This window comes from Pogona vitticeps, chromosome 3 (assembly GCF_051106095.1).
Source record: "Pogona vitticeps strain Pit_001003342236 chromosome 3, PviZW2.1, whole genome shotgun sequence".
NCBI classification, from domain to species: Eukaryota; Metazoa; Chordata; class Lepidosauria; order Squamata; family Agamidae; genus Pogona; species Pogona vitticeps.
Window position 1 is genome coordinate 200,684,762 of NC_135785.1, and position 25,797 is coordinate 200,710,558.

The following is a 25,797-nucleotide window of genomic DNA, read 5'->3' on the forward strand; positions in this document are numbered from 1 at the left end:
CACTACCAGCTCTTTCCCCAGTCCCCTTCCCAATTATGGTATGTGGTACAAGCACAAGATATAAAATTAGAATTGTTTCACACAAAGTTACTGAGCTTGAGTGCCAGGTGGAGGTGGGTGGAGATGGATGCATTGCCCTCAAAACAGATATAACTCTTTCTTCTACACCAACACCTTTCACCCCGAGAGATGTCTCCTTACATGAAAGCCTAGAAAAGCAAGGCTATTCCTGGTGACGTCTGCTGATGTCCTAAGAAGCAACAAGCCCAAATTCATTTAAAAGAAATTGTAAAGACCTAAAGAAAACCCTTAATGGTAATAATTTTCAAAGTACACAAGCAATAAAAATGACAATAATTCCCCCTGTACGTTGAAATTGTAACAATACTGTTGCATATACATTTTATCACCGTGATAACTGCAGAACACAAAACAATAATTCTTTGGCCAGTATATGGTTGTTTTTTATCGTACAAAGAAGGGAAATTGGAGAAGCAGCCTAGCTAATTAATGAGGTGCCAATCATGTGTCAGAAATGTGCCTGTTTGTGCTTCTAGTTGCATGCCTGACATGAGTTAGGCATACAACCAACACTTCATCAATGAACTACAACTGCTTCTGTGATATCCTCTCTACAACTGGCAGAAGCAAAAGGATAGTGTCTTAGTAATTTTAAAATAAACTTTTGACTCTCCTAGACTACGTCTGCATCCTATTGTGTACACGTACCACAGGTTGAGTACCATTGCTCCAAACTCAGTGAGATATACATATACATACTCCATACACACCTGCACACATATATTCATTTCCATCATTGCCACCCCAGACTGTTAGCTGTCTCTGGCACTCTGCACATTTGTCTCATTAGGGGAAAATATTGTCTACCACCACATATGGTTGACATCTGGATTCACCAAATGAGCTGAGCGTTTATGCTCTCATTCCTCAGCAAAAATAGGTTGGTAACATAAGGTAATGTGCTTATATCTCCAAGCTTTAAGTGAAGAGGAAAATAGGCATCTGGGTGTTTTTAATTTGTAGCACTGGCTTGGATGGTTTAATATAACAAGACAGATCAAGGTTGACAGTGGAAGGTAACTTCATCCTAACATTTTATTTTAACATCAGGTAAAATGTAGAGTTATAGAAGGAATGAGACTGCAGATAAACATAGCAATTAAGCCACACAACAAGCAGAATTGTTTTAATATCTGTCAGTGGAATTTTTAAATAGTGGAGATTTCTGTACATGCATCTAGATTTGATTATTCATTCATTTGTTTCTTCATTTCCTGACAGACCAGGATGTAGTGATGGTGGAAACAGTGAGGTAGAGGCTAAGACTGGGAGCCAGCTTTTTTCTTCTGGAATTTTCTGAACTGAGACTGTATCGCCACTGCAGCTTTCTCTGTCTCTGGTGCATCCATGTCTATATCAAATTCTTCTTCAACTTTCTTTTGCCCATCTGCATGAAGAAAATAAAAGAAAACCCCACAACAATTTAATATAGATTTGAGGACAAAATAAACAACTGAGGCATGATTCTAAATGTGAGGGTGTGATCTTTTGGTGGCCCCCCTCTTCTATTGGTCAGCCTGACAGACTTACCTGGCTAAAGAATACTGGATATGGCCACCCTTTAAATTCCACACAGGGTATGAGGGCAATGCCAGGATGAGGGCATTCTAGAAATTTAATAACATAGCTAGATCCATCATCCTGATTCTATTCAGATATGCTGGCCCCAAAGACCCATTAATCCTTTCAATTTGATCAATATTATATTTACACTCATTTTGTTTTTAGCTGAAAAAATGCAGAATTTGGGGGGGAAATTTTACTTTAAACCCAAGAATTCCCAATTAGCATAGCCACTGGAGAATACTGGATATGGCCACCCTTTAAATTCCACACAGGGTATGAGGGCAATGCCAGGATGAGGGCATTCTAGAAATTTAATAACATAGCTAGATCCATCATCCTGATTCTATTCAGATATGCTGGCCCCAAAGACCCATTAATCCTTTCAATTTGATCAATGTTATATTTACACTCATTTTGTTTTTAGCTGAAAAAATGCAGAATTTGGGGGGGAAATTTTACTTTAAACCCAAGAATTCCCAATTAGCATAGCCACTGGAGATATAGTTGAAACAAGTAACTTTCCCACATTGTGGAAAGATTTGCTCAAAGGACACCTTGTTCTCTGTGGTTTAATAATTTTGTTTGCAAGGTCCAATCTAACAGCAAACTGACAAGGTTTAGAAGGTAGAAATTTCTTGCTCTCAGGCACATTTCAAAGTTTTTAGTGTTTTAATTTTAAAAAAAAACATATATTGTGAATAGCCACCACAATCAGTACAAATGTCTCCTTCTAATAAGCAACAGGAGAACAGATGTTGGGTAAATAAGGAAATTTACTGCCTATAAATATAAAATCCTCTACTCACACCACAAAGGTAGCACACATAAATGCACAATTTATCCAGACTTAATACTAAGATCTACAGTTGTGCTTTAAAATACAAGGTTTACCTTTGTTAGAGAACTGATACACAATGGCAAACATTCAATTGTATGTATGGTGCTTTTTCATTGTGAAAAAACACCATACACACAATTGAATGTGATTTTTTTGGTGTGGCAGGTTCTTAGAAAGATGGTAGATTCCTCAAGATGTACAACTCACACATAAAACGAGTCATACATACCATTCCATGCAAGGATATACACTAGCAGAGAAATCCTACACTACTGTAGCCTTGTATCAACAGCATTTCCTTCGGAGTAGACATATACAGGATTGCTATGTAACTGGCTAAAATGAAAATGAGTTGCATCATTTGGAAGTGAGGAACAGATCCACCGAATATTCATACACAAGGCATTCCTTGGGATAGCTTTTAGGCAGCAAAACATAATACAATGAATTTTGCCCCATGGATTAATGCATGAGTGTTCTGTTACTGTTGTGAAAAATGCCTTGTGCTGGCACATCCACAGCAGGAAGGCTCATTTTTCTTCTGACTTAGACAGAGTACACATCTCAAGGAGATGCATTTAATTAGCCTGGAGACTGATAAGACAAACATTGGCAAATTGGCCAAAGGTGTCTTCTCCTGCACAACAGCAAGCAATGCCAGGGCAATTATATAATGTCAGCATATCATTAGATTAGGGCGGAGCCTATGAAAATAAATTTCTCTCCATCATGTTTTGGATGACATGGTTCTAAATATGATACTTGTGATGCCATGTGGCAGTGGAAGACAGGAGGGCCTGGCGTGCTCTGGTCCATGGGGTCACAAAGAGTCGGGCATGACTTAACGACTAAACAACACACAGCGATACTATGTATTCTCTCTAGAAGCAAAAATGATGCAACTGAAGCTGTCGTACATCAAGCCTGTCATCAGAAATTAAGAGTCACTGGAAAAACAATAATATTGGGGCAAGTTGAAAGCAACAGAAAAAAAGAAGAAGTGCGATATAAGTGAACTACACAAAAAAAGCAACAGGCTGGAATTTACCAGAACTGAGCAACTAGGACATTTTGGAGGTTACTCATTCAGAGTGTCACTGTTAGCCTGTGGCATTCCTTAAGGCTCTGTTTTGTCCCCTGTGGTATTTAACATCTACACAAAACCACTGGGAGAGGCTGTCTGAAGTTTTGGGATGACACTCAATTCAATTTTTCTTTTCCATCTAAATCTGATGAAGCTGTTTTGGTTCTAAACTGGTGTCTGGTGTCAGTAATGGGCTGGATGAGGACAAATAAACTGAAGCTTAATCCAGACAAGACAGATGTGCTCCTGGTCAGGTATATGGCAGATCAAAGAGCAGAGATTCAACTTGTGTTGGGTCAGGTGGCACTCCTCTTTAAAGTATAGGTTCACAGCTTGGGTGTAATTCTTTTTGGATTCATCTTTGAGCCCAGATGCCCAAGACTGCATTTGCACTACTAAGACTAGTGCACCAGCTGTAACTATTCTTTGGGATGTCTGATCCCATGGTGACAAACATCTTCATCACATCCCGTATGGACTACTGTAATGCACTTACATAGGACTGTCTTTGGAAACTGTCTGGAAACTCCAGCTGGTCCAAAATGCTGCAGCCAGATCGTTCATTGGGGTTGATTATAGGGAGCACAAAATCCCCCTGTTAAAATAGCTCCACTGGCTGCTGGTCTGTTTCTAGGCCCAATTCAAAGTTCCATTTTTGACCCATAAAGTCCTAATTGACTGAATTCTGAGCTATCTGAAAGACCACATCTCCATATATGAGCCTGCCCAGTTATTATGATACAAGGAAAGTAACATGTTAATTTGAAAAGAAAAAAAGATGATGACTCATTATTTCAGTCTAGTTGACTGGATAGCTCAGTGAATCAGAGCATCTGGCTGCATGCAGAAGAAGTACCAGCCTTTGTGACCTTGGGCAAAACTAACAGGTCTCAGAAGAGCCAAGAAGAAGAGAATGGTAAATCACTTCTGAGTCTTCTGTACCTATGAAACCCTACAAAGAGTCACCATCAGTCAGAATCAACTTGATGGCACACAATTATTATTAATACCACATTGCGTTTTAAAGCGAACTTTCTGATCTGTGCCCACTCCCAGTGCTGTGGCTCAACCCGACCTTGCTCCTCCCCACAGCTCCAAGCTGCCAAATGTGAAAAGACAAGAAATGCTTCCCACTCAACTCTATGCATGCTTATTCAGATGGGAAAGTGCCACTCTGCTCAGGTAAGGGTGCATAGCTGTGCATTTCCATCTACTTTGGAATCAACTGTATTGAACTTAATGTGATTTGTGGCTGCGTGAATATAGATCAAACTGCACTGTTAGCACCCTTATGGCCTAGTGACCTACAAACATGACACTTAGCTGTAGCCTCCACTACATCTGCCCATGTTATAGAATGTCCACTCTCCCGTCCACCCTACCCTCATTCAAACCCATATGGACACTTTGCTTCCACAATTTTTTTCCTCTCTCTCTCCCTTGCTTGTCTAGCTTACAGACAGACAGAATTATCCTTTAAGGACCAATAGTGAATCTGATACTGTGCTGAATCATACTCTGACAGAAAATTCTGGGTCTGTATGCCACACAGCCACCAATATAGAAAGTTTCATCATGCAGGACAAAGCACATCTGTGCTAATAAACAATTCTGCATACTTGGAGGGCATATATTTTATATTCACTAGAAAATAAATCTGTTTCTGTGCAATGATCATAACATACTTAGAGATGTTAAGGAAAATGTAGATCACAGTTGAATTTGTCATCTCTGTTTCAGGACCCTGGCATCTAATTCCAAATGATATAATTGTGCAAGCAAATGAGCTATTCAATCAAGTTGCACAGCAAATATGTTAACTTTCTAATGTGTTCCTCTGCAGCAGCACAATCAATAAAAAAAGGATGGATGGATGGATGGTGAGCAATCTCCTGAGATATGTAGTGCTAGCATAATTACTCATGACCCAGATTTCAGCAAATTTCTTGATTTACTTTTGAAGCCAGAACTGAAATGAATGGCAGCAATGCCACTAACTGAAAAGCATTCACCATTCTTCTAAAGCCATGAATACCAAATCATTCTTTTCCCTCTTGGTGCCTACAAATCTCAATACAGTATTTGAGAAACAAAACTTGTAGAAATGGAATTGTACCACAAGATCATGTATCATTCCAGTAATTGACAAAAGGAAAGACTTTCATTTTAGTCACAGAAGAGGTAGCTGTGTTAGTTTGTGCAAGCATTATAGGTAAAATAAAATAAAAGAACAAAGACAAAAGACAAAAACATAGTGACACCTTAAAGACTAATTGTTATATTTTACTAACTTTTTAAAGGTTGCTATCGTGTTCCTCATATGCAGCTAAAATGAACAGGATATACAGCATATAGACCTCACTGGTGAGCTGTCTTTCTTTCTGGAGTATATGAACTGCACTGTATGATGTCCACATTCTAAACAAAGGACTTGTTAATTATCCTTTGGCTTCCCCTTCCCATGCCATACTACAGTTCTACAATTCACACAACAAAACCTCAACCATATTATGAGGGAGGATGCTTGAACCTCCCAGCTAACTTTAACTCACCTCATACAAGCAGATTCAGTACAGATAGCTGCCATGAATTTGTGAGACTGACTGGCAATTTTTATGCACTATCCATGAACAGGTGGTGCACAGCCTGAAGAAGTGAGATTTTACTCTGGAAATCTTGCATGTTGTGTGAATATTATTTTTTTAGCACTTCAATAAAAGTATCACCCTATTCCTGCATTTGAGCAGTTAATCAATGAAGGAATTTGAGGTACAAGGCGGCCTGAGCCAATCACTCTTCCGAAGCCCTATTTGTTTCAACAAGAATGGTTTCAGCAGGTGCATAATTCTCTCACTGCATCAGTGTAACACGGGAGTACTTAACTGTAACTGGATTGGGGAATTTTTCAACCATCTAGTTAATCACATCTCCCATTACTGTAATACAGTGGTGCCTCACATTGCGACGTTAATTCATTCCGCCAAAATCGCTGCAGAACGAAAACGTCGCAATGCGAAATAAAAAAGCCCACAGAAACGCATTAAAACGTGATTAATGCGTTTCTATGGGCTTAAAACTCACCGTTCAGCGACTATCCTCCATAGCACGGCCATTTCTGGTGCCTCTTAAGCGAGGAATCCATCCCAGAAAACAGCAGGCAGCCATTTTGTTCATCCGGTGGCCATTTTGAAACAGCTGATCAGCTGTTTTAAAATTGTCGCTTTGCGATTCTCGGTTCCCGGAGCAGGGAACCGATCATTGCAAAGGGAAATTCCCCCATAGAGAACATCACAAAGCGATCGCTTTTGCGATCGCAAAAAATGTGTCGCAAAGCGATTTCGTCGCTAAATGGAGCGATCGCTATGCGAGGCACCACTATACTCATATAATATTCACAAAAGCTCTTTCGAAACATAATATGACATGTTCCCTCTATACAACACTAACAGGAACAGCTTCCTTCCTTCACTGTGTTAATCACATAGACATTGAGGCACCACCTGATAATCTCCATGGAATTACTTCTGACAGAAAATGTATGTTTTGGATTTCGTGTTCATTATCTTCTGTGGGTACTGTACTTCCAATGTGTCCAGAGGGTTTAAAAGGCTAAAGCTCAAACAGCAACCCCCACTCCCTGCCACAAACCTGATCTCCTGATTAGATCTTTTGCAAAGAATTTCAAGAAATATACCTGATAGACTCTGTTTCCACCTTTAGAGACAACAGCCATGTCCTTTACTGAAGGCAGCTGGTGACCAGAATAGATACATAGCTGTTAGCATCATGCAGAGTTATTGGAATGTAAGTAAGAAGCAAGTGAGTCGATTAAGCTTTTGCTATTAAATTATGAATTACCCTTTGTTCAGAAGGAAATGACTGGTGGTAGTCAAATCAAAGTTTCCTTTAGCTTGACCTTCCTTGGATAATGGACTATACTTTTCTTATCACAATGTGCAGAATTAAATTTCAGTGTGCAGTGCACATTGCTTGCTCTGTTGCAAGATTTATAGTGTTATTTCAGCTCAAGTCTTTGAAGTATCTGATTAATCTTTTCTTCCTAATTGCAGTAATAAGAGCACAGGAACAGGATTGTGTATAAGAGCAGGTGCACATGCATGCACGGACACACTGCATAAATATAAAAAAGAAAATAGTCATAAGATCAATGTATAATATCAGATATTAAAGCAATCCACTCTCTACTAGAGGCATATTGATATTTTCTTCCTGAACAACTATTACAGTGACAAATGCTTGGCTTTTTAAATGCTAATGCAGAGCTGTTTAACTGGCAATTTATTGCTGCTTTGTGATGACTTCAGAGATTGCAGTATTGTCAGAACTCAGGGTTTTAAGGCTAGAATATCACCATGCCTTGGAGTGGGAGTGAGAAATAAAGGAACAGTAGTAATTGGCGAACACCCAGGGTCCCTCCAATAAAGTAAGGAGCCCATCTATTGTGACTGCAAAGACCTTGGCATTTACATGAGGATGTATCAGACAAGGAACCAAGACTGACTGATGTAGGCAGACGGCTTACATTTAACAAATGGAAAGTAAACAGATCAGTCAGAAGACCAAGATAAGAGATGGTACAGTTGCGGAAGCCTGCAGGAAGCTTCAGATCACATGAATGATATGCAGGAGCAAAGAAAATTCCATGATGCGCTGCCTCCATCTTCAGTAAGACAGGCGATGATTAGGGTTTCAGAGAATCGCTGTGTACCCAGATAGTTCAATTAACTGCTAATGACACACTAGGTTGTGCCTCTTTGTATCTTATTTGAATGTGATACCCTACAGATGGCACCAATCACAATGACGTACTTCAACCATCCACAAGGTCTTTTAACAGGACTAATTAAATGTATAATTATATATTAAATAGATAATTACCAGTGAAGAATAGCAGAGGTGGTACTTTGAAGGTCTTTAAACCCTGTCACTTTCTTTTAGGTCACCCTATATGGAGGCAATTTACCAAGAAATGATCTTGCTAAGACTTATTTTTGAAAGGAATGGATATCATACAGAACCATGCTTATTTAGTTTGGACTGTACAAAGCAACTGCATTGTAATTGGGATAGGAGGGAAAACCCTACTAAGCCTGAGTAAATTATCTTCTGTTTTTCCAAGGTAGTCCTTATAGACTCAGCTCAGAATGAACACACACACACACACACAAAAACCCCACAACCCAAAGGCAGCCATGCTGGTCCAAAAGGGGAGAGCCACATTAAGGAAGCGTCATTAAGAGGATCAGTCAAAAGATATTGTCCAACAGTGGATTTTGTTCAAAGTAGCTGAATCTTACTGCTAGCCTAGAATAATTAATAGCTTAGAAACGATTTGTATAAAATACAGTTGGCAGAAGGCTGGCACTTTCCCAGCGCAGTTAGCAATCGTGCCAGTTGAAATAACAAACAGTGCACTGTGGTGAACTGTAGCAACAGGATCTGAATTACTATTAAACAACAGAACTGAGTCAATATGAGGAGTATGTTTCACTGGAGGGGGCGGGAATCAAAATTGACAAAATGCAGACTCTTCTCTTTACTTTTTCAGAGGGCCTGCAAAATGGGGTGGTGGTTTTCTTTATCTGTTCAAAGATGGCAGATGCACCATCCTCACTCTGATTTGACTTTGTGATGTCGTCATATAGCTCAGTCTGATTGGCTTCATGGCACTGTCAAGTAACCAAGCATGATTTCGCAATTGCATATTATATTATAATTACATTGTTTGGGGAAGGAAGGAATTAAGCACTATATTCAAGCATATGATGAAGGAAAGAAGCTGCTCTGAATAAGCAGTGAATAACACATGTAAAAGGTAAGCAACAGCAGTCATGGCACTTTCCATCTCCACAAATTCATTTACTTAGTGTATGTGTGTGTGTGTGTGTGTGTACACACACACATGCATAAACTGTGACAGTTTATATATATGAGAGTATATAAAAATGATTTTCTACAAGGGAACATAAGTTTTAGTATGCAATTGAAATGCAGTTAAACATAACAGTGGGACTACCAACATCTCCCAAAAAACACAGCATCTTCTAATTAAAAGCCCCGTACAGTTTGGGTCCTGGTTACTTGAAGGACTGTATCTTCCCATATCAGTCTTCTCAGCAGTTCAGACTGTCAGAGCAGGCCTTCCTCTAGGCCGAACTGCCACAATTTGCTGAAGTTTTTTTTTTGCAGTGTGAAGGAGAAGAGTGTCCTCTAAGAACTGAGCAGGCTTAGTAGTGAAAAAACACAGAGACTTTGGGGTCAAGGGGCAAATTATGGAGCAATTGAAACTGCTGCCAACAAGGAGAAAGGGATGTGGTTAAGATTGTCCTAAAGGTTTCAGAAGATGACTTTCTGGAAGAGCCTAGCTGAGGAAGAAGGCAAGGAGCAAGAACAAGTGATACAATGGGTGACCTATTGAAAAATAAGACAAGGTTTCTATACCTCTAATAGTTGTCTGGAGGAGGAAACTTCAGCAGATGTAACTTGCATTGAAAGCTGTACCTGCTCAGATTTCCTCTTGTAAGCAACTGTGAAAGGTAGAGAAATGCCGTCCACTTTCTCATCTAGTCATCTTCTGGTGGAATATGGGCATCTCTATCTCAGAGTCTTTTCTTTCCTTCCTTTTTGACCTGTCTCCTCTTTCCTTCTCTGAAAAAAATATGAACAGAGCTGGCCTTAACGTAAGATATAGTCTTGCAGTCATCACTAGCAACTGATTTGATTTTCCACAAAACGACATCAAATTCAGAGTTACAATTTATTATTATTATTATATTTTTACTGCCAGATATGAAGAGTTATACTTGCAAAGTGTTCTATTTCAGCAGTCAAAATAACTTGACTAGCCTGGAATATTTTGTCTTCACTTTGCAGCAGCAGGAGGTGCCATTTCCTGCTCTACCACAGTCAGTAAAATATCACAGTCTGGTTTCTCAAAGGTTATGTGGCAATGCTCCATTGTGAGACCTCACGTCTCATGGCTGATAACCACTGGCAGACTTGTCAATTTATTTGTCCAAAGTCCTTCTGAAGACATCTAAACCAGCACCCTTTGCTACATCTTATGGCAGGAAATTCTGTACATTTATTAAAGTGAATTGATGAATTGATTCATTGATTCATCAGAAAAAATTATAAATTCATAATTCGTGATTCGTTAACCTTGATGTATCACAAATCAAAACGAATCACCATTTTTCTGATTCATGCTCATCTCTAATTATATGTTGTCCAAAACACTATTTCTACCTATTGTTTCAAACAGTTTCATGGGCTATGCCAAGATCCAATAATGGCCAAAATCCTATTAATTGCAGCTGTGACTGCACAATAAGAAGTTAGTGAGTACACTAACGTCTTAACTTATAGGAAGTTGTCAATGAGAGTGATGCCATTTGTGTTATGCTGCCATAAAATCTGAGCAGGATTTTAGCCACTATAAGAAGGAGGAAGGGGGAAATCCGTCTCCATTTACTTCATCTACACCATGCAGATTGATTGATTGATTGATTGATTGATTGATTGATTGATTGATTGATTGATTGATTGATTGATTGATTGATTGATTGATTGATTTGATTTGATTTGATTTGATTTGATTTGATTTGTATACCATTCCATTAGTGCCTAGGACTATTCTGGGCTGTTTACAACATGATAAAATAAAACACAACAAGAATAATAGATATGTATATAAAACCAATCAGACAAGCAAAACAAGATACTGCAGGAGGTGTAATTTTCAGATAGAAGGTGGAACACAAGGCATAAAATCAGGCAGGATTGTAATGAAAGGCCTCTATGAAAAGCAACATTTTCAGAGGCCTTTTAAATATTAGGAGGGAGAGGGGCAGGTACGGTTCCACCAGTAGCTGTTTCTAAAGTGTTTGCGCCTCAGTAGAGAAGGTCCAGCTTCTGGTGAATGATTTCCTGACCATCTTTGGAGTGCCACCCGGAGGAGCATCGTCTGGGAAGATCTGGTGGAGCAGATACTTGGGAAAAGATGCTTCTACAATTTCACTGACTTCTTTCATGTTCTCTTACTATACCAATCATCTTTTTGCTACATCAAAATATTCAAAATACCTTTCCTTTTGACAAAGCTTCTCCAAATCTTTGTTTTGTTTGGTTGTTCTTTCTTTCACATTTTCCAGGCCTCTTGTATTCCCAGCTGCCCAGCCAGCCATCAGAGGATTGGTGTGTACCTTTGGTGTAGGTACCTACAAGAGGGACTTTTGAATTGTGGAATCCAAACTTTATTATGCGTTGCCGAGAGAAATTCATCATGCCCCCCTCACTGTTTACTGACGAGTGGTAGGCAGTGAAAACAATTTTTTTATGCTGAACTTTTCCAGAGCTGTGTTCTTAGGAGAAGAGAAATATATATATTCATATTTTAATATGTGGTTTGCTCTCTCTTTTTCTTAATATTTTTCTATGTGTGTGTTTTAATATTACATCTATACTTTGTGGTGCTTTCTTAGACATCTGCCATAAGCTCCTTTAAGTGACCAAATAGAAAAGAATGGCAGGATTTGACAGGGGCTGGACTCAATGATCCATAGGGGCCCTTCTAGCACTGCAGTTCTAAGATGATGATGATGAATATACATACAGTTCTTCTTTCTTGTTCTTTATTCTTTCCAGAAGGGAAGAGAAAAGTTCTCAGAGACCATGGCTGGGGAGAAAAGATCAGTGAGGTCTGAAGGAAGATTCTCCTCACGTTGATTTGAATGTGAGCCAAAGCCTCTACACAATTATAAGTCTTTCTTTACTGGACATCCTGATCACATAGAGAGTTCTACTTACATTCAACATTGATAGAGATCCTCTTCAAACTCTTCTACTTATGAATATTGAGAGTGGAGCCAGAAAGCTAATGGGAATGTTGCGACAGTTCACGCCTTCCGTTCTCAGTGGCCTTACACAAGCTGTTTATTTCTAGTTCCTTGCATCCAACTTGGTGACACACTCACGACATATTTTCAAGACTGTGCTCCTTCAAAGGATGAAACACATCTCTTTGTCTTGTCAGATGCTTTTTTCCTCAGCTCCTTATCTTGCATTTCACTGTGCTTTGTTTTGTAACTGATCAGCGGTAGGTAAACACAAGATTGCTTTGCAAGTCTGAATGCTCCGACATGCATCTGTTAGAAAGTACCATTACTGGAGGGGAAATGTGTTAACCATGAAGGATATGCTTTCCCCTTAATGTCTTCTTGGATACTCAGGCAAACCCCTTTGGGCCATTGTTACCCTTTCTACTCATTTAAACAAATTCTCAAAACTTTTCTTGACCTATTTTGGTAATAGGGCATCATTGTATTTAATACCATGTCACACACATTGCTTTCACCCTACAGTCTAGAATTTTACAAAGTGAAAACAAAATATTAAATTAGCACATTAAATTTACAAAGTGTATAATGAGTCAGGTGCTGCCCTGTGTCTATAGAAAGAGAAGGATTAAAGGATGTGTTAAACAAGAGGGAGGTTTAAATGCATTCCATTGGGATTAATATTGATAGATCTGCAGGGTAGAAATGTTTTATTTAATCTTAGAAAACCCTTTTAGTTAGCCATAAATCAACACTGGTTAGCATTTTAAAAGCTGCTTCTTTCCATGGATCAGATCCAAAGCCCATTAAAGGAAACAGAGCATCCCCCTATAAAAAGACTGCTATTTCAGGAGCAGCACTGAAAAAGCTGCAACACACATTAACAAAAATCATCTGGGAAGCACTGGAACAGCCACTGTGGGATGATTTACTCCCAATGCCACCATAAAAAGTAGCATTGGCCATTGTGTCATTCCGGCACCAAACACAGAGAGTTTACACATGATCACAATCCTGGCCATTGTGGCTATTAAACACTCTTTGTCAGGGTATAGAACGATGTGATGGTCAATGCTGCATATCATAACTATCTCTTGGATAAGTCTTTGTTAACATCTGGGTCTAGTTAAGTGCAATAGCAAATGTTACACATTTCTGAGTTGAAGTATTGAAAGTATGAGGGGCCCAAACCTTCTCTGAGAACTTTTTATTCTTGGTTTTCACTGAGTTGCCTCTAACACAGATTAGCCGATGAGCATTTACCTGGGGCAAGAAGGCATTCCCATGGGGTGAGCAACATGTCCCAATGGCTGGAGATTGTAAATAACATGGATCCCATGCACAGAGCATAACTTAATGTTATTGTACAGGGGCAGGGAATGATAGCTGTGAAATGTGTTTACTGAAGAATATCTGGCCAAAATATAAGAATTATAAAAAATAAAGAAGACAAAAACATCGTGACATCTTAAAGACTAACTGCTAAAGTATATTTTGGTGGAAAAGTCCACTTCCTCAGACATTTTTTTTTATTTTGGTTTTGCCACATATACTAGCACAGACTAACACAGCTGCCTCTTTGGAAACTGCAGCTACAAAATTTACTGGATAAATATATCTAGATCTACCAAATGCTGCTGTGTATTATAGTAAATATAACGTGGAGTATGATCAGTAGAGTTGCCCAAATTTGGATTTTCTCTTCCCACTTCCACTTTACTGTATTGAAGAATAAACATCCATAAACCTAACACTTTATATATATACCAAGATGCCATATATATATTTTGGGTGTCTATAGAAGAATAATTACTTGTCTTGAAGGGCAGGTCTTAGTTAAAATCAAGAATAAAAAGTACTCAGAGAAGGTCTGGGTCCCTCATACTTTCATACTTTTATTATTTAATAATTACCAAGATGCCATATATAGTTTTATTGTTTAGTATTCATTTATTTATTATTTAATAATTACCAAGATGCCATATATATATATGGTGACCAGAATATATATATATATTCTGGTCACCATATATATATATGGCATCTTGGTAATTATTAAATAATAAATAAATGAATACTAAACAATAAAACTATGAAAGTATGAGGGACCCAGACCTTCTCTGAGAACTTTTATTCTTGATTTTAACTAAGACCTGCCCTTCAAGACAAGTAATTATTCTTCTATAGACACCCAAAATGTGGGTTTCTACTAATTTTGAAAAAAAAAAAAAAAAACAACCGCCTCCCATTTGTATTCGCATGATCAGTGTTGGTCAAACAGTTACATTATACCTGAGGTTTGTTTCTGTTGTGTTGCTATTAGTATTCGTTGGCTGCAACTACCAATCTATTGACTACACAAATTTATATTCTTCCTCCTCCCCCTGGAATCTGTATTTATTGCATTTCCAACCAAAATCCACGATAATCACAATAACATTTCTAATACAGGAAAAAGTGAGTTTAATGTACTGCTTCCATATGGCAGCAGCTCCTCCCATACCCTCTCAGAAAAATATTTATTGTGAGGCACAAGGGGAAGACCAACAACAATTAGTAGGTTCTTTTGAAATACTAGAACATGAATCAAAAAGGGCACGGTGTCCTTCTTTGCTGCTTGCTCATTAGTTATTGAGAGCTGCTATACGCCTTGGCCAAAACTGCAGGTCAATACTAGAGCTCTGTGGGATTTCTTCTGCCTGCCTTTTTATCTATATTTATTGAGTGCATGCTGATAGTATAGGATAATGTGATTTTCCAAGCCCTTTCAAGCAGCTGAGATTCATGAGCAAGGTCAGGCGCCATACCAAAGGCTCCACAGCACAGCACTTTCTTCGGCTGAAACTTTAAATATATTAAGACAACACCAAACATTCTGCCAGTTCACTTTTTAAGCAGCAAAGTAACAGGTTTGGAGGTTGGTGGAAGTCCCAACTCTTCATTCTGGATTTTTCGAGGCTATTTGCTACTCTTTGTGATGGGATTTCCCACTTTCCGCTGCTACTTTTGTTGTTTTCCTCTGCTTTATTCCTCCTCTCCAAGTGATCCATGGCAAACAATTCCATGTAGGATGATAGCATAACAACCCTACATTGCCAATCAGTTTCAGCTATTCACTGCTGTTGATAAAGGCAAATTAATCCCTTTCAAAGTAACAGACATGCTTTCTGAAGAATGTTGTAGATCATCTCATATGAGGTTAAATTAAAAAAAAAATAGCAGGGTTAGATTCTCTAATACATGGGTTTCCAGCTTGGGAACCCATACACTATGCTGTATCTACCTTTTATTTACACTCAGGAGTCCCATACCTACTAAAGCCACTTTAAAGGGGCTGATGTGCTTCCTGGCCTCTTTGTACATGTCATGACCGCAAAGATCAAAGGACCCAGTGTCGTTTTAGTTCCATCACATGAAGTCTTCCCTATTTTTGCCACTTTTCCCTGCCATTATTTCTAGGTCCTCTAAACTAATTTTGACCCCCCCCCGAAAAAAACCCAAATCATGTTGCTAGTGAATTGGAACTGTACGGTTCTGGTTCAGATCTTCCTTCCTTCCTTCCTTCCTTCCTTCCTTCCTTCTCTATTTTTTTATTTATTTATTAGATTTGTATCCCGCTCATCTAGACTATGTCTACTCTGGGTGGCTTACAGTAAAAGCATGAAAACAACATATAAACAATTAAATGACAATTAAAATCAATAATATTAGTGGCATTCAAGATGGAAAAGCAAAATGGAAGTTGATAGAAAAGAAAATCAAGTAGTGACCGGAGGGAAGGCCTGCCTAAAGAGCCAGGTCTTAAGTTGGCTCTAATAATCTTGAAGGACCTTTGAACACAAACTAGCCCCTGTAAGTGACAGCTTCCCATTCATTCCTATAGAAAAAAAATGAAATGGAAAAAAATGTACTAAGGAAAAAACAACTTTCCATTTTGCAGTCACAATGGCAATCTTTCATGGAGAAAGATTCTATAGGAGACATTTTTATCATTACTTTTTCTGCACATAAGAGATACATTGCACTTTCTTCAGTTCTGACTACAGTATTTAGACATCCTTCTTCTACATTAAATTAATAATTATGTACTACTAAGTCAATTCTGACTTATGGACACAATTCTGACTTATGGACACATTTCAGGGTTTTCTGAGTATAGAGCAGTGGTTCTTAAACTTGGGTTACTCAGGTGTTTTTGGACTGCAACTCCCAGAAGCCTTCACCACCAGCTGTGCTGGCTGGGGTTTCTGGGAGTTGCAGTTCAAAAACACCGGAGTAACCCAAGGTTAAGAACCACTGGTATAGAGTACTCAGAAGTGGTTAACTATTCCCTCCTTCTGATGGTGTCCTGGATCTGTGGAGCTTGCCCAAGGCTGCACAAGCTAGCTGTTCTCTATAGTGGCACAGAAACAACTTCTGGCTCCACAGGCAAGTATCCAACTCACAGAGCTATTTTACTATCCAAAGAAACAATAGGTCTTTTATTAGTGGTACTATATATTGGTTGTCATTTCCTAATGAAGTTGGCTTCTGGGATCTCTTGCCATTGTGAGTTTCTTAAGCAGCTTGCCTATTAATCTTTTTCTAGAAATATTTCATCCAGAAATTCCTACTGTGGAAGTGGCAATCTGATGGCAAGCCAATTCTGTTTCTGATCATCTGTGACCAGCCTCTTATTAGATCACCAAGGCAGCTTTTGCAGCTGGAGCTCAGTATCCATGCAAATATTAAACAAGATCCTGGCCTTTGTTTCCTAGTCGTGTAAATTCTTGCTTATCTCATACGACGAACTGCAATATTTTTCTCTCACAGATGAGGTAGGTAAGGAATTTGATAAGAGGGTCTGCATGGGCAAGAATGTTTTCCATGAGATTGCTGGTTTCTGCAAATGTTGCCCAGTTTTTTGTACAAAACTACAAGCTGTGTGAATTGTCCGAAACTAACATCACTGCTGCTTCCTTTAGAAGCACTGGATGGGTTTGTCCGCACAATTCTTAAAAATCAGCCAGTCTGCCTCTGTTGTTTCTGTCTGTACACTTTGCTTCTCAAAAGGAAAGGTCTCTGAAGGAATTTTAAGGAAGCTACGGAGATCTTGAGGAAGGAAACGACACTCTTATCTCACCCTTGAATGAAAGGAAAGAAGCTTGCCAAGCTTTAAATTCTTTGTTGTGATTTCTTATTGTGCCGAGATAGGCTAAATCAATCAGAGTGAGCAATTTAGTGAATACTCTTTCTACTCCTGCTCCAAAGTGTGTGTGACAAGTGCTGTGCCTGTTGCAGGCCATTCTGGGGCACACTCAACCTATGGCCCTCTGGATGTTTCACATTTCAGTGCCTAGAGTTTTCAGTCCACACAGAACAGGGTAGCCGAGGATCAGGAATCCTGGGAGTTGTCAGCTCGAACATCTGGAGGGCCAAAAGTAGAGAACCATTTTCCTATAATACAGCATCAGATTGCAATGATTCTAGCAGTCACTTGATATACAAATATACTGCTCTAGAAGCTGCCCAAAGCAATCTTCTGTTGCTTCTGAAGACTGCAGAGGAATGATAGTGACTGCCACTGAACTCCTTGTGTTCATTGATTTGATCCATGTCCATTGGTTTAGGTCAGGGGTTTCCAAAGCACAGCCCGCAGGCCACATTCTCCCCGCCCTGCCTTTTTATCCAACCTGTGTGGGTGGGTGGGTGGACAGGAGTACAGGCAGGTGGGAATGCGTGTGTGCAGGAGTATGTGCATGCGTATGTGCATACACATTCCTTCAGCTCTTGAAAATGTGGAAAATATATGTCTCTCACAGTGAAAAGTTTGAAGACCCCTGATCTAGATCAATGGATCTAGATATGTCTAATCAAGCACCTTCCAGATGTTTTGGACTAGTGTTTCCATCACCCTAACCAATATGGCTTGCTAGCTGGGGATGGTGGAGCACATCTGGAGGCTGCCATATTAGGGAAAGCTGACTTCAACATCCCTCTCTCCCTGACACACATGAATTTTTTTTTGTGGAATTCAAACAGACAAGGCACAGAGTGCCTTAACTCAGAAAATCTCTCTAATGCAGCAATGGCAAACCTAAGGCACACGTGCCACAGCTGGCACACAGAGACCTCTCTGTGGGCATGCGATCCATGAGCCACCACCGAGAATTACTTACCCAACCTCCCATCCCAGATTTCAGCACTCCCCTCTGCTGGTCAGTGGTCCAGTGGAGGGGTGCAATGGCAGCCATTACTGGTCTAGTCCAACGGGGGATTGGAGGACCAGTAAGTATTTCTCTGTTAATACACCCCTAGACAAAAAACAAGCATTTAACCCCTGCAGTGCAGGGGCAGTTGTTTTTTTCTAAACTAAAACCTCATAAATTCAGGTTTAATTGCAGTGTTAGCACTTTGAAATAAATAAGTTGGTTTTGTGTTGCAGTTTGGGCACGCAGGCTCAAAAAGGTTCACCACCACAGCTCTAATGCATGTTAAAGAGAGCATTCACAAAGTGTATTTATTCACTTGCATGCATCCGTCTGTATGAAAGTTCACTGCTCCAGTTGATGTGTTTGGCTTCCCCGTGTAGAAATGCCCCTGGGGATCAAAATGCTGTTAGTGCTCTTGAAAATCCCTTTATGAAGCTGAGCAGTTCTCTGGTGGCTTGGAATTCATTTACAGGCAGCAGTCGGGAAATTTGGGCTGGGTGGGAGGAGACAAACAGGGAAACCTAACACCGCCGTCTGACAAAAATCAAAGCAGGTCTGTGAAAACAGGCAGAAAAATAATAACTTTCTAGAAGCCTGAGAAGACACAAGGGAGGCATTTGAAAAAGGAAAAGTGTGAGATTTTGCAAGACAAAGGAGTTAACTAGAAGAACAGAACACCCCTTAAAGGGTGAACTCATAAGACAGGAGAAATAGAAAAACTGATCTATGGTGTAAATTAGTGAGAAAATGAACAGTGTAATTCAAACTGAATTACCAAAGAAATCTCCGGGAACTGAAGATTAAACCAAAGCATACTAGAATTGTAATAAAAGGAGAGCAGACTCATTTTTTGCTTACAGTTTCCTCTATGCATGTTTATTTGTTTGTTGTTTCAATTTATATATCACCACATAGTGCTCAAGCATTCTCTGGGCAGTTTACGATTTAATTATGCAGGCTGCACATGGCCTCCTTCCCAACCAGCTGGGGACTCAATTTTCTGACCTCAGAAGGATGGAAGGCTCAGTCAACCTCGATCTGGCTATTTGAATCCACAGGAACTGAACTCAGATCCTAAGCAGAGGCTTGCCTGCAGCGTTGCAGTCTTCCTACTGCTCCATGGGGGCTCTGTGGACCTACAGCTTTGACAAACATATGCAGAGTACAGGGTGAAGAAATTTGAACCGGTGGCTAAGATGAGGTGGGAGACTTTGTGTAACTTTTCCAAGCCACCCAGCAGAATAAGAGCTTTATGTTTTCTAGCTCATGTTCACCTTTAAGAAGAATGGTTGTAGCTCAGAAGTAGAGGGCATATTCTACATGCCAGAAGACCTAGGTGGAATCCTGGGCATCTTTCTTTCCTTTTTTTTTTTTAAAAAAATAGGTTCAAGTAACAAATAATGTGGAAGATTTGCGAATGAAAACTCAGAGACCTGTCACCCATCAGGTGGCCAGATATTTCTCTCTGATACATTCTAGCGCCCTTCAGCATTGCCCTTGAAGGAGAAAGAGTAGGGAAACTAAGCAGTTTGAGGTCTCAGTTTAGCACAAGAACTCTTTACCACAAAATGTGTAATGTTTTCAAGCAGAGAGGATTATAATCTGTCTTGGTTCTTCTTCACAGGAAAAGCAGCCGAGCACTTGCTTGGAGAGCAAGGTTTGACCATCTGACTTTCTTAAAATTTGCTTTTTTTGATTTAGTAAGAATTCTTTACAATAAAATATGTAAAGTTTTGAAACAAACAAGGTTGTAAGTTCCATGAAAGCCCTATTTTCAGTCTCTATATCATCACTGGGAACAATATATCAAAAGTCCATTTTCCATAAGAGTTGGATGAATTTGTCCAGCTCCATTTTTCTTCGTTTCTTATATTTTGGAACATTATGTTTGGTCTATCCAATTACTATAACAATTTAACAGTAAGCTTACAAAATAAGTTTCCAAGAAATTTGGCACCCATCTTTTCAGACAGGATTTTAACGAAAATTGTTGAGTCCCTGAATGCCTTTTTAAAGTTAAAGTAGTTTTAAATGTTTACTAATGTCTAATTATTCAATTGTATTTTAATCAGCATATAGTTTAATTTTAAAAAAACATTTAACTTATTATATTTTTAATTCTGTTCTTTTTAATATTGTGAGCCACCTTGGGTCCCCTTATTGGAAGAAAGGTGGCCTATCAATAAAACAAATAAATAGATAAATAAATAAATATCTGCACAAACATTTCACCAATGTACACGTTTTTAAACATTTTTTCAATTTTTTACACTTTTTGTAAGACATCTACCACTATAAAATGTTTTCCTGTGCATTTTTCCTTTAATATATGCATTTTCCTTATATAAACCTTTTTACAGGTATTATTTTGATCTGAGAAGTATACCACAGTAATCAGAAAAGTATAAATATTGTTTGTTGAACTGCATTTAATGGACAGTCACAAGGAAACTGTAGCCACTCACTTATCCCTAACAAGTGTACCAACATGATACAGGATTGCAAAGAGGAATCTTTCATATTCACACGTGACTTTTTAAGATGTAGATACACTTAAAATTTCTCAGACACACACACACCTTTCAAAATGTGAAACTGTCCATAAGAATAAGTTGAGTTGGGTAACAGAATTTTATATTCTGCTGAGAAGCAGATAACAGCGGCTAATGGAATTCAGAATTTAGCAGTGCCTTGAATTCAGTTAGCTTACAATGACCCAGTGTCCATGCAAGTCTGTGCAAGCTGAATAAACCATAGCCATGCAACATAAAATAATCTAATTTATGGCAAATTACTGTATATTTGTTTAAAGCAGGGAAGGATCATATCTTGTAAGACCTTAAAGGGCACGTTCACAAATTCTGATTTTTAAAAGGTTGTGCCAACCTGAAACTTTTGTAAAGTAAAGTCCTGCTTTTGGCACACTTGGTCAATTGTAAATCATCTCATCGTGGCCAGACAGGATTGCTGAGGATAACAAAAACACTAGAAAAGGAGCCTGACAGTATTGAAGTATCACTGTCATTAATTCTGCTCTTGCAGTGAAATGTTAAACTTTGATGGGAGTGTCCAGCTGAACAAAGGCAGCAAAGTAGTGCTGTCTTAGCCAGGCTGTGCCTGTAACCTCACAAGTCGATGGGAGGATGGATGGATGGTTCCATTTGTCTTACATGTGCAGTTTTACAAAGGAATGCTTGCTATTTCCTCTAAGCCAACTGGTTCAAGATCCAGGCATTACCTCACCATACCAGCTTCTACCATCAAATGCAGAAAAAGCATTTTTATATGGTACTATTATTGCATAAGGGGAAATTTGTTCCCAAAATATAAAACAAAAGCTTTTCTGAGGCGGAAAGTTCTCAGTCATACTTTTCTCATTTGTCTTTACTTCTGGAAATTGCTGGTTGCCATTTAGTAGAGATAATGTCACATCAGGACCTAGGAGACCTGAGTTCAAATCCCAACTTGGCCAAAGTCACAGGAAGCGGTTGTGGTGAACCGCTCCTCAAAACTCTGCTGGGGTCACCATAAGTCTGAAGCAATATGATGGCTTATAACAACAAGAGGTTTCGAACATTTAATCAGGGGCTGCCAGTTTTCATTATGGGAATTCTGAAATGTGAAGCATTCCGCAACACTATGCAAGCCTCTACGCAAGGGTTCGTGTGGGGAAACAGAACCGAGTTAAAGGTGTGCAGATGAGCTGATGGTGATTTGTAAGCATTTTAATGTATCTGTGCTGACTCCCCTGAAAAGCTGCTCACCACCCCCAATTAACTCCCACCTCTATTTCTAGGAATTGTAATCTTAAAAAGTAACATGTCTAAGTCCCCACTTCTCCATCCTTTTTTTCTGCGTCCTTCAAGGCTTCCATGGCTCACAGCAATGCAATACAACCTAGACTATTAAAAGACCAACATGACAGCAAAGGCAGGTTGCTGAGTGCAGAAAGGCAGATTTTCAAATCATTATGCAGAAGCACTGTCTCAGGAAGCACACTTTTTCTCTGCAACTGGAAGGGGGGGGGGAATTGGGTCCCTTGTGGCAGTGAATTCCACAACCTGGTGCAAAGAGAAAGAAGGGCCTGGTCCATGTTCTTACCTGACCCATTCCAGGTAACAGAGCCTCATGGGATCAGGAGCTCCCTTTGTTGAGTGGCACAAGCTGGGAGGCCATAGCAAGGCGATCCTTAAGAGTGATCTCACTCCCCATGCACAAAGCTCAACATGTCAAAGAGATGTGAATGATGTCATTAGGTTTTGAAAAGTAACCTTCAAGGTACAGTATTGCAAACATGAATACATTAAGATAGATTTTGGTCTGTTTTTTTTTTTAAAATAATATTCTGCTGTTTTACTACAGGATGTTTAAAGCAATGATTTCAATTCCCTGTTTTATGCTTGAAATTGGTTTTTGCTGTATTTGTTTTATTTTACAGACATGGCCCTAAAAACACCAAAAACAGCATGCACATTTCAGTGATGATAATGATGAATATTGACGACATTGCCACTTCAAAATTCTGATGTTTGGTTAGATTTGAAATGCATTTGAACTTCTGCTTTTGTACTGATGGATACACATAATCCAAATGTGATTCTCCCCCTAACACATCCACACATATACTCTGCAGATACTGCTGGCCTGAACTTGGTTCATATGCAACCTTCGTAGTCCAAGAACCATTTCCATGGGTGCTGGTCCCTCAGTCATCCTCCCAAAGACCAGATCTAGGTGGATGAAAAAGGAAGCTCCTGACTGATCATAGCTTTGCATAGTGCACATATGAGAAATGGTACGCCATGTGGTTGAGTTGAAAGAAGAATGAAATATACATGTAGCAAATAAATAATGTAATGTGAAAGAATGTATCTTCAAAATACTTTTTCATTCCATGTATTCAGGATAGAATAGAAAGGACTAAGACAAACCATGAGGCAGGCTACAATACCTTTTCCCCAGGGACAGAAGTGTGAATTGTTCGAAAAGAGTATTTTCTGGACCACTCTTCCAGACAATGTAAGTAACTATAGACATATTTCTGCTTCTAATTTATGATTCTCCCACTATTCTAAATTCTTGCACTTTCTCAAGCAGACTCTTCTATTTATGGCAAATCACATGGCAATTTTGGAGCGTCAAGTAATTGGTACTATGCTAACCACGCATTTAAAATACCAAAAGAAAAAAAGCCTTCCAAAGCTTATGATGATGATTAGTTAGACATCCTTCTGTCTCGAAAGACTATGGTAATGTGCTCTGTATGGAAGACTTGGAACAGCATCTAGTGTGGCTGAGGAGGCCAATTCGAGAGTGACAATCCCTTCCACACTGAAGACAAATCCAATCTGTCCATTGTCCAGCTCTCTGATTTTGCTGCTTTTGTGACTTCCTCTTTGCCTCAGCCTGCTGACGTCTCTTCAAATTGGGAGAGGCCGTGATGCAATACCTGTCTCCAAACTGAACGCTCAGATGTCAGGGTTTCCCATCTGTTGAGGTCCATTTCTAAGGCCTTCAGATCCTGCTTGCAGATGTCCTTGTATAACAGCTGTGGTCTCCCTCTGGGGCGATTTCCCTGCACTAATTCTCCATATAGGAGATCCTTTGGAATCCGACCATCAGCCATTCTCACGACGTGCCCAAGAAAACGTAGACCAGTGGTCCCAACCTTGGGCCTCCAGATGTTCTTGGACTACAACTCCCTGAAGCGTTCACCACCACCTCTGCTGACCATGATTTCTGGGAGTTGAAGTCCAAGAACATCTGGAGGCCCAAGTTTGGGGACCACTGACATAGACATCGCTGTTTCAGTAATTTATATATGCTAAAAATTCCAGCTCGTTCTAGGACTACTTTGTCCTGCCAGGTGATACCAAAAATCCGTCGGAGGCAACACATGTGGAAGGTGTTCAGCTTCCTCTCCTGCTATGATGATGATTAACATCTTATCATTCATAATAAGGAAGAAGGAATGAGCAGCCTTCTGCCTGGCCCTTCTAGCCCACGCAGAGTACCATCTGCCAGCAGTGTGCAGGAAATATCAAAAATAGAGATGGGGATGAAACACCAAAATGGCTCTTTGTCTTGGTTTGTGCCCCATTGACCCGATGAACAACAAATCAATTCGTCATTTGTTGGGTCCAGGGCATAGCAAGAGGAGGGAAAGGGGGGAAAAAGTATGGCTGCTTTGATCCCTTTTGCCCTCCTCTTCCTAAGCCCCTGGGGAAAGCAGGGATCAAAGCAATCCCACATTGGCTGGGGAATCCCTTTGAACCCTCTTTGATCCCTTTCCTCCTCTTCTTATGCTGCATGGGCATAGGAAGATGAGGAAAAGGGGGCCAAGTCATCCCCCAGCCCCGGGGGTGGGATTCTCTCTGGGCAGGCTTTAGCAAGCTGCCCAAAGGGAAAACCCCTTTCTGCTTATGCCTCTGAGGAACAGCTGATCTGTGGGGGCATAAGCAGATATGGAACGAAGGGGGGAAAATATAAAAGGGTTGTATTCATTGCTTCATATTTGCTGGGGGTCCCTAGACCCCAAGAACACGGAGCAATGAATATCTGATGAATCAGGGATATTTAATGAATATCCTGGTTCATTTTTACATTCGTCCCCATATCTAATCAACAATAGTCTATACTTCTGTGGGGGGCATCTTTGGAGAGTCCATGGCCCAGTTTTCCACCTCTCAAATATCCTGTGCATCATATGACTTCATCCTGGAGAAACCATGAGGCCAGAAATCAATTTCTTTAAAAAATAAAAAATAAAAAGACACACACTTTATTTTTCATGTATATTTAACAAAACCAGGTGTGAAGGGCCTGCACATCTTGTTTTAAGGAGAATTTTGCTTCCTGTTCACATCTCCATATCTGAACAAACAAAATTCTGGAGTGCAATCTCCATGTCTGAACAAACTGGAAGCCTGGAGGCTGCAAAAAGCGAAGGGAAATATATGTTCTTCAGCTGGCATTTTTTCTGCCTCTGCTACAAAGGCAGCTTGAGATCTGGAGGAGGCATATAGGAGAGAAGTTGCAAACATTATCTCTCTATTGGATTTGTCTTCTCTATTATTGTCTTATTTTATTTTGATGCTTAAAGCGAAATAACTGAATGAGAAAAGTTAATGAAAAATAATCCAAAGTTTAACTGAGTCTGTTATTTGGACATAATTTTCT

General features: G+C 39.6%; 1 protein-coding gene across 1 annotated transcript in view; it reads right to left on the bottom strand.

Moving 5' to 3' along the window:
* Window positions 1-1,098: 1,098 nt before the first annotated feature.
* PCP4 (Purkinje cell protein 4) overlaps window positions 1,099-25,797 on the bottom strand; it is a 68,485-nt gene continuing 43,786 nt past the window's right edge. Inside the window, exon 3 of the mRNA XM_020789313.3 lies at window positions 1,099-1,468. Coding sequence (XP_020644972.1) covers window positions 1,341-1,468 — 128 coding nt within the window. The 3' untranslated portion in view covers window positions 1,099-1,340. The remainder of the gene's footprint in view (window positions 1,469-25,797) is intronic.